Source organism: Mobula hypostoma, chromosome 8 (assembly GCF_963921235.1).
Source record: "Mobula hypostoma chromosome 8, sMobHyp1.1, whole genome shotgun sequence".
NCBI lineage: Eukaryota > Metazoa > Chordata > Chondrichthyes > Myliobatiformes > Myliobatidae > Mobula > Mobula hypostoma.
In genome coordinates this window covers 157,390,122-157,408,885 of record NC_086104.1, presented here as the reverse complement: position 1 = coordinate 157,408,885, position 18,764 = coordinate 157,390,122, and the positions used below count along the sequence as shown (strand labels likewise).

The window sequence follows — 18,764 nt, the reverse complement described above, 5'->3', positions numbered from 1 at the left end:
ACCTCTATGTGGAGATATAGCAAACCTAGCCGATCTGTATGACAAAATGAAGATTCTAAATATGAAATCGCAAGGTGAGAATTTAAATTTAATCCAGGCAAAAAGTGCAGTGTCCACTTTTACTGGAAAATTGGAAATATATAAGCAAAACATTGGGAGAAGAATGTTCTCAGTTTCCCTGCATGGAAAGTTTGGCACTCTCTTTCATAGACAGTGATTTGTACGAGTACTGCTTACACCTGCAGTCATTGAAGAAGGATTTTCAGAATCGATTCAAGAATTTGAGCGATTTGGAAATTCCAGACTGGATAATTAACCAATTTCTTTGCAAGGTGAAAGAAAAGGAAGAGTGCTTGCAAGAAGAAATTATCAAAATTCAGAACGATAAAGAGACAAAAATGTTTTTCAAAAATGTCCGCTTTTGTGGTAAGTGGCTATACTGCCATACAAAGTTTCCCAGTCTTTGGAGAACAGTGAAACTGCTCTTCATTACATTTCCATCCTCCTACCTTGTTGAAAGAGGCTTCAGCACAGTGAACCCCATATACCCATAAAAAAAGAAACCGCTTGGAGGTTGTTGTGCACGGGAACTTAAGGCTTTTGCTGTCACAACTTCAACTGGATATTCCAACTCTTGCCAAAAACCATCAAACTCAAGGATCACATTGATATTGAAGCTGTTGTACAATACACAAGTACTAGGTAAGCTTGGTTTAAAGACAAATAAAATTTTAAAGCAGAATAATTTTTTTCATGTCAGCATACGGTAGATATGTTTTTACACTATGGGGACGCTGGAAAGTATGAGGATGAAGATCAGACCACTTTTGTGAGTAGTTAATGCAGAAAACCAGGTGATTGCATATGGTTCGCAAACTTTTTTCTTGCAACTCTACCTATCCAAACTTATCTTAAATGTTACAATTTAATCTGCATCTACCATTTCCACTGGCAGCTCGTTCCACACTTGCACCACCTTGAGTGAAGAAGTTCCCCATCAGATTTCCTTTAAATAGTTCACCTTTTCACTCTAAAACTAAGTTAAACTAATTAACCTACTAACCCATACACCTTTGGACTGTGGGAGGAAACCAGAGCACCCGGAGGAAACCCACGTAGTAACGGGGAGAACGTACAAGCTCCTTACAGATGGCACCAGAATTGAACTCCAACGTCCCGAGCTGTAATAGCGACGTGTTAACTGCTATGCTACCATGGGTGTGGGTCTGTAGTAACAGAGACCAGCCAAAAAAAAAACAGGTTTCATTTAGAGGCAGGTTGGTGAACCAGGTGGCCATCGCTAACATTAGGTCTATACTCCACACTTACCCAATTAGTAGAGTTTAAATTTTCCAAATGACAAGGCAAGACAGAAAATGTAGAAGCAGCAAATGGGGTGCCAATTCCTAGAAATTTATTTTTGTATAAATTTTGCACATCAGTTGGTTGCCAGCGTCAGAACTGTCAGCTTTAGCCTGCCAACTTGTATTGGATGATGTCATTCCATACCAGAACAGTAAACAGGAAATATGACAGGTCACGGGAAATATCACCAGAGTCACATTAGGAAATGTGGGGGTGGGGGGGTGGGGAAACAAACAGTGTGGCTAACTGCAGAAAGTTGCACATGGTACATTCTATGCCACATTCTATTATAAAACTTGTTGACGTGGAAAGGATGCTTCCTGTAAGTACAGAAGTCTAGGATCAGAGGACACAACCTCAGTATATAAGGAATTCCTTTTCTGTAGTGCATTTAATATTTCAGTAGTGTTTGATTTCGTTTGTTATGTGCCATGTCGTATGATATGGGCAATCATGGTCTTTTCATGACCATGATTGTTCTTGGGAAATTTTTCTACAGAAACGATTTGCCATTGCATTCTTCTGGGCAGTGTCCTTACAAGACAGGTGACCCTCAGCCATTATCAATACTCTTTAGAGATTGTTTGCATGGTGTCAGTGGTCACATAACCAGAACTTGTGATATACACCAGTTGCTCATACGACCATCCACCACCTGCTCCCATGGCTTCCCATGACCCTGATTGGTGGGGGGGGGGGTGGCTAAGCAGGTGCTACACCTTGCCCAAGGGTGACCTGCAGGTTAGCAGAGGGAAGGAGCACCTTACATCTCCTTTGATAGAGACGTATTTCCACACTGCCACCCAAGAATTTAGGTAATATTGTAAATTTATTGTTTAAGCATTCTTGTTGACTTAAATAATTCATTATGGATTGCATGCAAAAATAATTGAATTACATACAAGATGCTACCACAAGATATGTGCATGCCTCACTTAAAAGTAAACACGAATTAAAGACTTGCATCTCTCGCCTCTCTTGTTCTCCATGGAATTAGTGTAATGTTTTGGAGTTACAAAACAACATTTTAGAACAGAGTTGAGGAGGAATTTCCTTCACTAGAGGGTGGCGAATCTGTGGTATTCATTGCCACAGACTGGAACATCATTGATTCCAAAAAGGGCACGTACGCACTTTGTGGAAACAGTAGACAATTGTTCAGGCAAGTTGGGAAAGGCGATTAAGATGCCCAGTTTTCTTTTTGCTTTTGAGATGAGGAGGAATTTCTTTAGCCAGAGGGTGGTGAATCTGTGAAATTCATTGCCACAGGTGGCTGCAGAAGCCAAGCTACTGAGTATATTTAACGTGGAGGTTGATATGTTCTTTATAAGTAAGAGTGTCAAAGGGTTAGGGGGTGTAGGCAGGAGACTGGGGTTGAGAGGAATAATAAATTGTTTGTCCATCCTGTTGGTACAGTCTTTCATTGATTCCACTATGTTTCTTGGTTTTACTGTGTATGCCCGCAAGAAAGTGAATCTTAGGGTTGTATATGGTGAGATACATGTACTATGATAATAATTGCACTTTGAACTTAGAAATCAGCTATAATGGAATGGCAGAGCAGACTCAGAGTCAAATAGCCCAGTTCTGATCCTATGTCTTATGGACAAGGTGACAGAATCAGAGATCAGTCCTGTGGACCTGCCAACATCACATCCACAATCTTTGTTTGACAATGTATTAAGGCACTATAGAAACAATTTCTGTCTATTTAAATCTGAAGTACATTGAATCAATGCGCAACAATCTCCCACAAGCAGCAATAAAGGACCAGTTTTAGTGATGTCATTTTACGGAACAATACTGCTCAGAACCATCAACTGAACTCTTTCTAACCCCTGTTTTGAATATTTTATGTCCACAACAGGAGTAATATAGATTTTGTTTGACATCTCCACCAAGAGGTGCGAGATAATGTTGTAGCTCCATAGAAGTCTGGTTCGACCACACTTAAGTATTTTGTTCAGTTCTGGTCACCTCATTATAGGAAGGATGTGGAAGCTTTAGAAAGGGTGCGAAGTAGATTTAGCAGGAAGCTGCCTGGATTAGACAGCATGTCTTATGAGGACAGGCTGAGTAAGCTAGCGCCTTTCTCTTTAAAGCAAAGATGGATGAGAGGTGACTTGATAGAGGTGTACAAGATGATAAGAGGTATTGATAGTGGACAGTCAGTACGTTTTCCTGGGGTGGAAATGGCAAAAACAAAAGGGCATAATTTTAAGGTGACTGTGTGGTAGAGACAGATACATTAGGGATATTTAAGAGACTCTTAAAATCAGACACAATTTTAAGGTAGTTGGAGAAAAGTACGGGGTGGGGGAGGAATGTTAGAGGTAGCTTTTTTAAAAAAACACACACATACAGAGTTGGGTACACAGAACATGCTGCCAGGATGGCGGCAGAGGAAGATACATTAGCAGCATTTAAAAAGCACATCGATGATTAAAAATAAAGGGGCTTTGTGGGAGGGAAGGGATAATTGATCTTGGACTAATTCACAAGATCATGGGCTGAAGGACCTGTGCTGTACTGTAGTGTTCTGTGTTCTATGTCCAAAAGGATGGCGAACCTGTGGAACTCATTGCAAGACGGTTGTGGATGGAGGCCAGGTCATTGGTATACCTAAAAAGGTTGAGACAGCAAGCGCTTCAAAGGTAATGGGGAGAAGGCACAAGAATAAGATTTGAGAGGGAAAATAAATCAGCCATGATTGGATGGTGCAGAAGATGCACTGGGCTAAATGACCCAGTTCGAATCCTATGTCTTATAGTCCTATCATCGACAGCCCAACTCTCAGAACCGCACTAATGTCAACTCAGATCATATGTTAAAGTTTCCGACAAGCTTTGGTTTACTGACATGTTCTTCGTCAACACCACTCTATCAAAACCTTGCTGCATGTTTGAAACTCCGCTCGGTAAGCGTCAGCAAGTTGCAATAATAAAACCTGACTGTGGGAACAGGAAACCAGGAACGAGAAATTACACTGGCACACACACAGAAAGGATAACAGCCGAGAGGGAGGAACACAACATCAAAGCTTTACTGGCCTTTATAGCTCTACTTTCATTCCAGACTTTCAGAAATAAGGATCTCTCCTTTTATCTCTGCCAGGTTCTGGGAACCGGAAAAGCAAATGGACAGGCTTTATGACGGCGCAGTGGTTAGCATAATGTCATTAGGCTGCCAGCAATTACTGATCAGAGTTGAATTCCTGCTGCTGTTACAAGGAGTTGTATGTTCTCCCTGTGACCGTGTGGGTTTCCTCCAGGAACCCCGGTGTCCTCCCACAGTTCAAAGATGTACAGTTAGGGTTAATGAGCATGCTATATTGGTGCTGGAAGTGTGACGACACTTGCAGGCTGCCCCCAGTACAATGCTCACCGATTTGAGTTGAGGCAAACAGCACACTTCACTGTATGTATCGGTGTACCTGTGACAAATAAAGCTCAGCTGTATCTCCAACCAAAGCCACTAACCTTTCTCATTCCTCCCAGGGTCAGGTCTCGTGAACGGATGGAAGGCAGGCGGCCTGGTGTGACGGTGGCTGAATTCCGGCGGCCCGGCAGGCCCCTGCCCACCGTAATGGCGGGTCTGATCCCACTGGGGTTGCCAGCATCTCCGCTGGGGCCCCTGTCAGACATCGTAGCTTGCTACTCTGTGGAATAGAACAAGTAGTTTCAAACAACTACGTATATAGAGAGACATTTTAGCCATGACTTTACAAAGGCTCTTCCCCACCAAGTCAACCAAGCAGCACAGTCTATGCAAAGCCTAGAGCCCGAGTTGTCTGGCACGGTAGCGAGGCAGTTAGCATAATGCTTTTCAGTGGCAGCGATCATCGATCGGGGTTAAACTCCCACCACTGTCTGAAAGCTGTTTGTATGGTCTCCCTGTGAGTTTCCTTTCGGTACTCTGGTTTTCTTCCATATTCCATGGACGTCCAGGTTAGGGTTAGTGAGCAGTGGGCATACTACGTTGGCACCGGAAACATGGCGACACTTGCAGGCTGCCTCCAGCACACCCTTGGACAGTGTTGGTTGATGCAAATGATGCAATTCATAAATAAAGTGAATCTAATCTAAATCTAAAAGAACTACACATCCACAGCAGTTTTAGCATTTCAGATTCAGAATCAAGTTTAATAACACTGGCATATATCATGAAATTTATTAACTTTTTACAAAAAAAAAGGAACTAAAAAGTAGTGAGGTCGCGTTCCATGGGTCCAATATCTAATCAGAATTCGGATGGCAGAGGGGAAGAAGCTGTTCCTGAATCATTGAGTGTGTGCCTTCAGGCTCCTGTACCTCCTTCCTGATGGTGGCAATGAGAAGAGGGAATGTTGTGGGTGGTGGAGGTCCTTAATGATGGATGCTGCCAAAATCAGCTCTCCTTAAAAAGCCAGGAAATTTCCAGGGATAAAATAGCACAGTTCTGCTTTCCCATAATTCCAGGGACCCAGGTTGTCTGTGAAGAGGTTGCATCTTCACTCCATGGGGGAAAGGAGGAACACAAACCAAACATCGGCAAATGGGACTTGCTTAAGTGTATTCCTCCCACATCTCAAATATTTACTTCTAATGATCCCTTATTGGAAGTTAATGGCAAAAGAGAATCAAAGGGGAGTTGCTGGGCAGGTACAGCATGTGAGAAAGCCACAAGGATACAGGGAGATAACGAGACAGGGATGGAACTAATGGGATAGATACCAGAATGGATCCAATGGGCCAAATGGCCTGCTCCTGCAATGGGACAGAAAGAGATTTTTAAAGATTAGCTTTCACCTCAAACCACTTTCCAGTTCCAGGACTGTAGCCTTGTTGTTAATAGCACTTCCAAATGTGTAATTTGTATCAAATCAAATCAGCGAGGATTGTGCTGGGGGATGCGCGCAAGTATTGCCATACTTCCAGCACAAACATAGCACTGCCATAACTTACTAACTCTAACCATACATCTTCGGAATAATAGGGAGTAACTGGAACGCCTGAAGGAACCTTCACATGGTCACAGGGAGAACATACAAACTCCATACAAGGAATTGAAACCAAATCGATGATTGGTGACGCAGTAATAGCGTTATGCTAACAGCTACACTGCCATGAATGAGATTCAAACCTGGTTCTCCAGTATTCTCCTCTCTGAGGTCCACAATCAGTTCCTTTATGGGACAATTATCATAATTTATGAATTTGGAGATCAAGAGAGTACATTGTATAGAGGATGTAGGAGTATGCTAAGAGAGCAAAGTGGAGCCATGGCAGATAAAACAAAGGAGAATGGTGAAAAATAATTCTATAAATATATTAAGAATAAAAAGGTAAGTAGGGTAGGAAGAGAGTAGGTCTCCTTTAAGAATCACAGCAGAGCCATGGGAAATTATTGGGGTCTTAAATGAATCCTTCCTCCAAGAGGACCACAGCCTTGTCCTTGGGTTTAGAGGCTTGCGTGCCTCAATGACCCAGAGCTGTGTGGCTGGAGTCAGCACCTTGTGCTTTGGCTCTTGGTAGGGTCACCCATGTCAGTCAGGTAAAAGGGTAGAGGCCATACTAAAAGCAGTTCAGTGGTGCTCCGCGTTCAGCTCAGGGCTAACAACCCTGACCGGTAAAACATTTTTACGGAAGCAGCAATAAAGAATCCTCCTACATCTGAGTGTGGTTCTATTCCTGAGTCTCCACCCGCGACTTACATCGCTGACAGTGGTGAAAACCGAGAGGAAGCCTTCAGCACTGTCGGAGATGGAGCAGGCTCTTCATTGCTGCCCTAAAGACTAGCAGCACAATGGGCAGTCCAATCGAAAAATAAATCAATACTTGTTATTACTGCTTATGAAGAAGGGCATGGGAAGTACTGAGTTCCAGGGAGGGAACAGTGATATGCTAAGGCTACTGCAAAACAATCTCACTTCCTATCAACATCACAAAGATAGAGGCTTTGAAATGAATGAATTTGGATAAATCGATGGGGCCGGACCAGGTGCAAACTAACATGTTATTGGTTAACAAAGGAAGAGATTCTGAATCAGAATCAGGCTTATAATCACTCAGACATGAAGTGAAATTTGCTTTGCAGCAGCAGTACAGGTTGTTTGATACGTGCCCATTCTTATGATGTGAACTGTCATGGTCTTTCCGTGACCATGATTATTCTTCGCAATTTTTTCTACAGAAGTGATTTGCCATTGCCTTCTTCTGGTCAGTGTCTTTACAAGACGGGTGACCCCAGCCATTATCAATACTCTTCAGAGATTGTCTGCCTGGCGTCAGTGGTCACATAACCAGGACTCAAGATATGCACCAGCTGCTCATACGACCATCCACCACCTGCTCCCATGGCTTCACATGACCCTGACTGGGGGGCTAAGCAGGTGCTACACCTTGCCCAAGGGTGACCTGCAGGCTAACAGAGGGAAGGAGCACCTTACACCTCCTTTGGTAGAGACGCATCTCCACCCCACCATTCAAAGCAGTACAGTGCAAGGACCTAAAAATCTATAAACGACAAAAAAAAAGTTTTTAAAAACGAGGCAGTGTTTATAGACTGTTCATAAATCTCATGGCAGAGGGGACGAGGTTGTTCCTCAATCATTCAGTATGCATCGTCAGACTCCCGTACCTCCTCCGATGGTAGTAATGAGGAAAGGCATGTCCTGGAGAGTGAGGGCCCTTAATGATGCCTCCTTGTTGAGGCACTGCCTCTTGAAGGTGCCTCAATGGTGTGGAAGATTATGCTCGTGATGGAGCCGGCTGAGTCTCGAACACACCGTGGCCTCTTGCATTCCTGTGCTTTGGCGTCTCCACACCAGGCTGTGATGAACGCTACAATGCCAGAATCACCCATATCATCTCTAGAAGCTTGTATGTTGCTCTGGTGACATACCAGTGAAACTCCTAATGAAATATAGCCACTGGTCGCCTTCCTTGTGATTGCAAAAATATGTAGAGGCCAGGATAGATCCTCTGAGATGTCGATGCCAGGAACTTGAAGCTGCTCACACTTTCACACTTCTTATTGACGATTAGTGTAGTGTATGTTCTCCAAACTTCTCCTTCCTGAAGTCAAGGCAATTCCCTGGTCTTGAGCGCAAGGTTGTTGTTGTTGTGACATCTCTCAACCAGCTGATCTATTTTATCTCACTCCTCTATGCCTTCTCATTCTACCATCAATGTTGGTTTCATCAGCAAAGTTATAGCGGGTATTTGAGTTGTGTTTAGCCACACAGACATGAGGGTAGACAGAGCAGAACAGTGCGCTAAGCACAAATGTGTAAGGTGCATAGGGAATAGTCGGGGAACAAGGAGATCCTTGCAGAAATGCTTGTCTCTCGGTTAGCCACAGGTGAAGTACTAAAAGGCAAGAGGAATGCTAATGTTGTACCTTTAAGGCAGTGGGGATACACCAAGAATGAGAGTCGTACATTAGTAGAAAAGTTATTGGCAGTGAATGTGGGGGACAAGACTTATTGCTATTTTGAAAGATTCTGAGCGGGGCTTTGTGTGAGAGAAAATGCTATGGGGGGAATGTTGGAGAATGCAGCCGAGAAGGAAAATAAATCAGCCATAATCGTTTGGTGAAACAGAACAACGGGAAGAATTATCTAATTCTGCGCCTCTGTCTTATGATCCATATCGGTGGCGTGTTTAGTAAGTTTCCTGAAATCAAAATTGATAGGTCGGGAGCTGAGGGGCATGGTGGGCAGAGTGAGGGTGAGAAGCCGGGGGGGGGGGTGGGGGGGATACCAGACGGGGGAGCTGGGAGGAGGGAGGAGAGACGATGAGCCGGGGGTGGGGGGAGGGAACTGGCGAGTAGAGGGGGGACGGGGGGGGAGGGGCGAGGAGCCGGGGGTGGACTGGGGGGGGGAGGGGCGACGAGCTGGGGGGAGGGGGAGGGGCGAGAATGGGGTGGGGGAAGGTGATGAGGATGGAGTTGGGAGAAACGGGGTGGGGGGGGCTTTGAGGGTGAGAAGCCAAATCACGCGGTACCCGAGGCACCCACAGCATTAGGCCTCAGTTACCTGCGCACACACACGTGTTGATTCCCTGTCCCGCTGTGCCGCTCTCGCTCTCTCTTCTTCTCCCTCTCCTCAGACTCTTACACACTGCAGAATTCCCGCCTCCCCTTCCAGACCCCTCAGTCTCTCCAGTCACACCGATCACTGCCGGCTCCTCTCCACAACCATCTTACTGCGGGGCAAATTGCTACCTCCCTACAAGTGAGCATGCGCGACAGACCAGTCAGCATTGCCCCGCACTGACATGGCGCTGAAAGTGGAGCGGAGGTAGTGAAGAAATTGCAAACACGAGAAAATCTGCAGATGCTGGAAATCCAAGCAATACATACAGGACGAGGGGTTTCGGCCGGAAACACCGACTATATTCTTTTCCTAAATCCTGTCTGCTCTCTGAGTTCCTCCAGCATTTTGTGCGTATCGTTAGTGAAGAAATTGTTAACGTTTAATCTGGCCTCCTGATGCCTTCCACAAATTTGGCTCCATATCCCTTTGAATCTTCTTCTTGTGTTGTTTTATGGCGGTTGGCAAACCAGCTTTTAGGTGCATTACCGCCACCTGCTAGACTGGAGTGTGGATCGTTGGATAAACAGGAGAAGGGAAAAGAATTGCATTCCCTGTATTCAATATAATAAACCTGAGTCTTTCTCCCTTTGAAACAAATGTAGATCCTTCTTTTAATAGATTAGTTATAATTGATTAGTTATAAATTAATTAGTTATAAATCACGTCCCAAACACAACAGATTAGGTGTAAAATTAGATGTAATCAAATAGGAAATTCATCAAGAGCCTCTTCATTTGTCAATTTAAAAATGCAAATCCGAGGAAATCTGCAGATGCTAGAATTTCAAGCAACACACATAAAAATTGCTGGTGAACGCAGCAGGCCAGACAGCATCTATAGGAAGAGGTACAGTCGACGTTTCGTGCCGAGACCCTTCATCAGGACTAACTGAAAGAAGAGATAGTAAGAGATTTGAAAGTGGGAGGGGGAGGAGGGTGATCTGAAATGATAGGAGAAGACAGGAGGGGGAGGGATGGAGCCAAGAGCTGGAAAGTTGATTGGCAAAAAGGACATGAGAGGATCATGGGACAGGAGGCCCAGGGAGAAAGAAAGGGGAAGGGGGGAAGCCCAGAGAATGGGCAAGGAGTATAGTGAGAGGGACAGAGGGAGAAAAAGGAGAGAGAAAAAAAAAATAATAATAATAAATAAATAACTGATGGGGTACGAAGGGGAGGTGGGGCATTAACGGAAGTTAGAGAAGTCAATGTTCATTTGTCAATATTGATTTTTTTTTTGCTTAGCTGCCCTTCTGTAGAAAAATGTGCCAAGAACAATCATGGTGATGGAAAGACCGTGACCGTCCTCGTCATTCAACACGACACATAATGATGATGATGAGGTCTCTCAGAGTGATGTAAATTTTAAAAATATACTTTATTCATAGAAATATATTGAATTTCTTGTATACAATCAGTCAACATGTTTCCTTACATTCATCGTGGCATCCAACCAGGAGTACGGTGGTCTGAATCAGTTATGATGTCTCCTAAGGGACATTCTATTAATGGGTCGCCAGGTGACTGTAGAGGCCTACTAGGGGTCCACATAGCTGAGGTGTTAGGGTGAAATCCCCTAATAGAGAATGCTGGTGTGCAACTTTACTTAACATGGTGAGGCTAATGCCCCGGGGCAGATCGGGGTCAGGGGTCAGGGTCCAGTGGATTTTTTCACTGGGGACTTTTCTCTGTTGCAGCCCTCCTCCGCCTTCACTGCGACAGTGATGTGCCATCAAATCCCGCTGTCTCCACCACTGAGGTCTTGGTTGGATCAATCCTAGTCTGGATCCCCCCACCCCCACACCTTAACCTTACTACTACAAGTGACATCTACCAGGAGGCAGCATCATTCTCAGGGTCTCAGGGACTTGGAAGCCTCTCCACCATGTCAAGGCGACAAACCCTGGAGAAGCATCCAGCTAGTACATCCTATTTACAATACATCAGCACAGCTCAAGTTCTCTCTTGAAGCAATACACGCATGAAGTATCTGGGAGTCTGTTGCACAGAACACAGACCCTCAGTCCAATGACTATAAGACATAGGAGCAGAATTAGGCCATTTGGCCCTTTGAGGTTCCTCCGCCATTTCATCATGGTTGATCCATTTTTTCCTCTCAGCCCCAGTCTCCTGCCTTCTTCCTGTATCCCTTCATGTCCTGACCAATCAAGGATCTATCAACCTCTGCCTTAAATATACCCAATGACTTGGTCTCCACAGCTGCATGTGGCAACAAATTCACAGATTCACCACTCTTTGGCTAAAGAAATTCCTCCTAATCTCCGTCCTTAAAGGATGCCCCTCTATTCTGAGGCTGGGTCCTCTGGTCTTAGACTCTCCCACCATAGGAAACATCTGCTCCAGGTTCACTTCCTCCTGACAGTCACCCAGTTTCCAGATTCCTGCAATCTAGGGGTGACTACCCCCCTGCAGCCCCTGTCTATCACCTCCTCATTCTCCCGTATGAGTCCAAAGTCATCAAGCTGCAGCTCCAGGTTCTTAGTAAGTTCTCCCAGGAGCTGCACCTCAGTGCACCTGGTGCAGATGTGTTTATCTGGGAGACAAGAAGCCTCCCAGACTTCCCACATTCAAACACAGCCCCCGGAGGAATTTTCATCAATCTACCATGCACTAACAGATGAGGAATGAACAAGTAAACAGAGAGAGTAACTTACAAGACAACCTACCTCACCCAAACCTGATCTCGCCTAAGCCTGATGAGTCAAAGCCACTCTAAACACAAGCACACTGTAGATAAATGGCCAGTCCACTTGCACTTGAATTATTCCTGTTGGCCCTTTTTAATGTATCCCCCTTGCCTCAAATCAGAAAAACTGCCATGAAGCTTTGAACTCTCGACTGCTACCCTGATTAAAAAGTAATTCTTTTCATGCAGCCCTGGTGAGGATTGTCCAACTCAGGACTAGTGATGCCAGAACCTTAGGGCCTCATTGAGACTAAGATGTCAGGGGGCCATCTGTAACACAAGAGATTCTGCAGATGCTGGAAATCCAGGGCAACACAAACAAAATGCTGGAGGAACTCAGCAAATCAGGCAGCATCTGTGGAGAGAGAAACAGTTAATGTTTCAGCTGGTTTCCTCTTCCTCAGAAGAGCCACCAAGCATTAAACAGAAGAGATTCTGCAGGTTCAGGAAATCCAGGGCAACACACACAAAATGCTGGAGGAACTCAGCAGGTCAGGCAGCATCTACAGAGGGAATAAACAGTCAACATTTTGTAGTGGGACTGGAAAAGAAAGGGGAAGTGCTACATCTGCCTCTGCACCTCCTCTCTCATCACCAGTCAGGGCCAGGTCCTAAGATGAAGACAGGTGCAAAAGATGCCAGTAGCAAGTCTGATCCTCGCATCTTAGACTGTAGTCCTTTCCCACAGAGGCTTTGCAGTGGATGCACCGAGCTACAATATCTAGTACTGTATTAAAGTAGGCATTAAGCATGAACGGGAAGGGGGGCCTGCAGACTCTTCAAACCTGTTCCTGTGTAGAAAGTAAAGATAAATATTAAAGATTAGCTTTATTTGTAACATGTACATTGAATACAAAGGGAAATGTGTCATTTGCATCAACGACTAACACAGTCCAAGGATGTGCTGGGGGTTGCCCGTAAGTGTCGCCTTGCTTCTGTCATCAACACGGAATGCCCACAATTTACTAAGCCGAACCTGTTCATCTTTGGAATGTGGAAGGAAACTCATGTGGTCACAGGGAGAACGTACAAACACCTTACTGACAGCAGCAGAATTCAACCTCAATTGTTGGCGCTGTAAAGCTTTAGACAAGCTGTTATGCTAACCGTGCCTCTTTACCTTAAAAAGTACTTTGGAAGGTATCCAGAGCACCTTAAAGATAGTTTTCTTCTGTAGCTTGCTTTTGCAGTGACTGCAGTTCTGAATGAGATTCTTTAAGTAAGGTAGTCTCTTAGAGTTTTGCAATATTAGCAAGATTGCACACATGTGCTCACAACATAATGCATTAGCAGTTGGTTAGGACACAGTTCTCTGAACAAAAGCTTGGATCTTATAGAAATTTTGCATAGCTTCAGAAAACATCAACACACCTTACACCCAATGAATCATTTTACCCTTGTTCCTTTTGTCATAATGTTAGGAACCATGGAAAGAAACCCATGCACAGCCTACTCGCATAATCGACAAGTTCAAGTTCAAATTTATTGTCATCTGACTGCACATAATATGGTAGTGGTTGTCCATTGTGTCTGACGATGACAGGAAACCTGTGTGGGAGAGTTTTTAAAGTGGAAAAGCCATTGTAGTGGAGCAGTTCTTCTCTCTCAACCTTGGAAGTCCGTGTCCAGTGGTACGAACAAGCGTCACAAACTGGGGTCTTCCTTGGTGCAGTGGATGACCGTGACTCCTCCTGTGTCTTGTCATGTCCTTTGCTCTCCATGGAGCGTTGCAGTATGGTCTTCCTGGCCGTTGGATCTCACTGTAGATCTCATCTGTCCAGTCTGTTGCAACTGACTTTGCACGCTAGGACAGGCATGTCCCTATCTCACCAGGGGATGAAGCCTTCAGCTCCCCACACCTGGTATAGCCCGCTTGTCGGAGCGGTGTAGCAGGGTGTGGCCTCTGTTGCATGCAAACGGCTACTTGGAGCCGCAAATGAGAGCTGAATGTCCGGTGAGGGCCAAATGTGAGCAAGTTGCCCCAGAATAGTCATGACAAGCCCCTTCACCAGAGGTGCTACACGTCCCCCCCCCCCCCCGTATATACAACCATACAACTAAATGAAACGACGTTCCTCTGGATCACAGTGCACCTACAAAACAGATATCACTCACAACACATAAACCAAAAATATTACCATAATTAAGTTAATAAAATATAATTCAAAATGCATGTAGTGTGCAGTACAGGTAAACATTAAACAACATGATAATGTTCAAGCAGCTTGTGTAACTAACATTGATTGGAAAATCAATATTGCAGTATAAATTATATCAATAATTAAACCTGTCTGCTTAAATTAGGTGTATAAAATCTTCTGTAATCATCTGAACAAACAGGATTAAACCCGTGGACACTCTCAATGGTCACTTTATTAGCTACAGGAGGTGCCTAATAATGTGGCCATTGAGTGCATACCTCACATAATTTTATATGTTTTACATACTTCGTTATTCTCCAGTGCTCTAGGGAAAAAAATGCATATTTGCCCATCCTCTTTTTTAATATCTAATACAGTTTAATCCAGGTAACATTCTGGTGAACTTAATCTGCACCCTTTCCAAAGCCTCCACGTCCTTCCTATGATGTGGTGACCAGAGCTGAACACATCACTCCAATGCAGTTTTATAAGATACAACGTGACATCCCAACTTTTATACTCAATGCCCTGACATGCTTTTTTTTTACCTCTTCCCACCTTTACCATTGTCCGTCTCTTCCATTTAAGACTGCCTTGATAGGAAGGCGACAGTAACTAAGTAACCCTGCGATAAACAGTGGTGGGCAGATGAGCATCTCTGAGCACACAACATATCGAGACTGAGGTAGACAGGCTACAGCAGCAGAAGACCAAGAACTACAGGAGGTACCTAATAAATTGGCCACTGAGTGCATCAGGCGTCTGCCGTGGTGTGTTGGTCAAGGTGTGACATTCCAAAACAGATCAACAGAATTTAACAATTATAAAGAGTAGAGAATTATATAAGAGTGCAATCTCATACACTTTAAAATTTCTAGATTAGATCTACAAAAAGCAGCCACATAATTTATCTCTGTCTGTAGTGTTGTTATTGTCCAATTCAATATTACTCCTCGCTATCACTATTTGGATCGCCTTATAATTGTATCTATCAGTGAGACTGTTTGCTCAGTGTGGCAATGCTTCCAATGGCTCCCACAATCTGTCTTCCGTTGGTAATTTTCTTGTAATACATCCTCTTAATCATTGGACTATTTGCTAAGTATTTCCCTTTTACTCAATGCCTCACACAGTCCATAAATCAGGAGTTCCTGGGCCAAGGCACAGCTTGATTTCAGCTCCATTCAGCAGCTCAGATGCACTGCTCACTAACAGTCCAGGTCACAGGACAGGGGCAAGGAGAAAGATCTTCAGCGGGGGCAACTTTTAGCAGAAGCATGAAAGATTTAAGGATTAAAGATTCCGTTTATTTGTCACACGTACATCAAAACATACATTGAAATGTGTCGTTTTGCATCAATGATCAACACAGCCCAAGTATGTGCTGGGGGCAGCCTGCAAGGGTCGCCATCTTCCGGTGCCAATGTAGCATAAGAACATTAGAAATAGGAGCAGGAGTCGGCCATCTGGCCCGTCGAGCCTGCTCCACTATTCAATAAGATCATGGCTGATCTGGCCATGGACTCATCTCCACCTACCTGCCTTTTCCCCTGAACCCTTAATTCCCCTACTATGCAAAAATCTATCCAACCTTGTCTTAAATATATTTACTGAGGTAGCCTCCACTGCTTCACTGGGCAGAGAATTCCACAGATTCACCACTCTCTGGGAAAAGCAGTTCCTCCTCATCTCCGTCCTAAATCTACTCCCCTGAATCTTGAGGCAATGTCCCACAGCTTACTAACCCGACCTGAAAGTCTTTGGAATGTGGCACAATGACTTATAATTGAAATTTAGCCACTTTCACTATTTTTATTTATTTATTTGGAGATACAGCTCAGTAACAGGCCCTTCCAGCCCAATGCAGCCGTGCTGCCCGATTACACCCTTGTGACCAATAGGGACGAGAAATTGAGAGTGAGCTTCCTATCATTGCCAGGGCTTTACGGCGTCCATTGTGGTGTCCAGTGAACTGCCCTTCTCTCTATCGATTATATTTAGCTACATACCTCAATATACTAAAATTGACCTCACATTCAATGGTTCAATTCCTGTCGCTGTCTGTAAGGAGCTTTTGCCCACTGCATGGGACTCCTCTAGCTGGTCCTGTTTCCTTTCAGATTCGAAACACGTACAGGTTGGGGTTACTGAGTTGTGGGCATGCCATGTGGGTTGGTGAGTTGTGGGCATGCTACGTGGGTTGGTGAGTTGTGGGCATGCTACGTGGGTTAGTGAGTTGTGGGCATGCTACGTGGGTTACTGAGTTGTGGGCATGCTACGTGGGTTAGTGAGTTGTGGGCATGCTACGTGGGTTAGTGAGTTGTGGGCATGCTACGTGGGTTACTGAGTTGTGGGCATGCTATGTGGGTTAGTGAGTTGTGGGCATGCTATGTGGGTTGGTGAGTTGTGGGCATGCTACATGGGTTGGTGAGTTGTGGGCATGCTACGTGGGTTAGTGAGTTGTGGGCATGCTACGTGGGTTAGTGAGTTGTGGGCATGCTACGTGGGTTGGTGAGTTGTGGGCATGCTACGTGGGTTACTGAGTTGTGGGCATGCTACGTGGGTTACTGAGTTGTGGGCATGCTACGTGGGTTAGTGAGTTGTGGGCATGCTATGTGGGTTACTGAGTTGTGGGCATGCTACGTGGGTTAGTGAGTTGTGGGCATGCTACGTGGGTTAGTGAGTTGTGGGCATGCTACGTGGGTTAGTGAGTTGTGGGCATGCTACATGGGTTGGTGAGTTGTGGGCATGCTACGTGGGTTACTGAGTTGTGGGCATGCTACGTGGGTTAGTGAGTTGTGGGCATGCTACGTGGGTTAGTGAGTTGTGGGCATGCTATGTGGGTTACTGAGTTGTGGGCATGCTACGTGGGTTAGTGAGTTGTGGGCATGCTACGTGGGTTAGTGAGTTGTGGGCATGCTACATGGGTTGGTGAATTGTGGGCATGCTACGTGGGTTAGTGAGTTGTGGGCATGCTATGTGGGTTGGTGAGTTGTGGGCATGCTACATGAGTTGGTGAGTTGTGGGCATGCTATGTGGGTTGGTGAGTTGTGGGCATGCTACGTGGGTTAGTGAGTTGTGGGCATGCTACGTGGGTTAGTGATTTGTGGGCATGCTACGTGGGTTACTGAGTTGTGGGCATGCTACGTGGGTTAGTGAGTTGTGGGCATGCTATGTGGGTTGGTGAGTTGTGGGCATGCTACATGGGTTGGTGAGTTGTGGGCATGCTACGTGGGTTAGTGAGTTGTGGGCATGCTATGTGGGTTACTGAGTTGTGGGCATGCTACGTGGGTTAGTGAGTTGTGGGCATGCTACGTGGGTTAGTGAGTTGTGGGCATGCTACGGGGGTTGGTGAGTTGTGGGCATGCTATGTGGGCACCAGAAGCATGGCAGCACTTGCCCCCAGCACATCCTCGGGTAGTTTTGGTTATTAACATAAATGACACATTTCACTGTATGTTTCGATATACACAAGACAAATAAAAGCTAATCTTCAATCTTTATCCGTCACTGGAAATGTTCAGTGAGAAGAATCGCATCTCCAGAAATCAGTGGTCACATAACCAGGACTTGTGATCTGCACTGGCTGCTCATACGACCATCCACCACCTGCTCCCATGGCTTTACATGACCCTGATCGGGGGCTAAGCAGGTGCTACACCTTGCCCGAGGGTGACCTGCAGGCTAGCGGAGGGAAGGAACGCCTTACACCTCCTTTGGTAGAGATGTATCTCCACCCCACCACCCATAAGATTATTATAAATGTCAACAATAAATATTACAAAATAAAAGGACTAACAATGTAATATTCATGGGCCGCTCAGAAACCTGATGGCGGATGGGCAAGAGCTGTTTCGGAATCACTGAGTGTGTGTGGGTCTTCAGGCTCCCGTACCTCATCCCTGATGAGAAGAGGGCATGTCCCAGGTGCCAAGTGTCCTTCGTGATGAATGTCCAGGCAGCAGCACTTGAAGATGTTCATTGCCACCTCTACATTAGGCTGCGATGCACTCCACTGTACATCTATTGAAGTTTATAATAAATTTATTATAATGTATACTGTACATATACAAGACTGCTCCATCCACGCAGAATAATGGTAGCACACAGACCCAGAACAACTAACAGAACACTCGTCTCCAGACCCAAAGATCCAACAGCCCACAAATGTAATATCCATATCCGATGTGGGGGCTGCCCCAAACGCTCTGTAGGATAGATGGAAAGAAAACTATCCATGAGCCTGCATGAACATCAGCTCACTGTAAAGAAACACGATCCTCTGTCCTTATCTCAGGACATGAAGACCAAGAAGGACTCAAGTTCGTCAGGGAAATAGTGCTCGCATATGTCGTGAAATATGTTAACTTTATGACAGCAGTACAATGAAATACATGGTTAATACATATAGAGAACAAACTGAATTACAGTATGTAGACGTCTATTAAATAGTTAGGTTGATATAAGTAGTGCAAAAA

At 44.9% G+C, this 18,764-nt stretch overlaps 1 protein-coding gene across 1 annotated transcript in view; it reads right to left on the bottom strand.

The window, feature by feature from the left end:
* The window catches only part of polr3d (polymerase (RNA) III (DNA directed) polypeptide D), a 34,984-nt gene extending 25,439 nt beyond the window's left edge, over positions 1-9,545 (bottom strand). The window contains exons 1-2 of the mRNA XM_063057201.1: positions 9,383-9,545; positions 4,845-5,023 (exon numbers count right to left, since the gene is read on the bottom strand). Of these exons, the coding sequence (XP_062913271.1) occupies positions 4,845-5,009 (165 nt within the window). The 5' untranslated portion in view covers positions 5,010-5,023; positions 9,383-9,545. The remainder of the gene's footprint in view (positions 1-4,844; positions 5,024-9,382) is intronic.
* Positions 9,546-18,764: the final 9,219 nt, after the last annotated feature.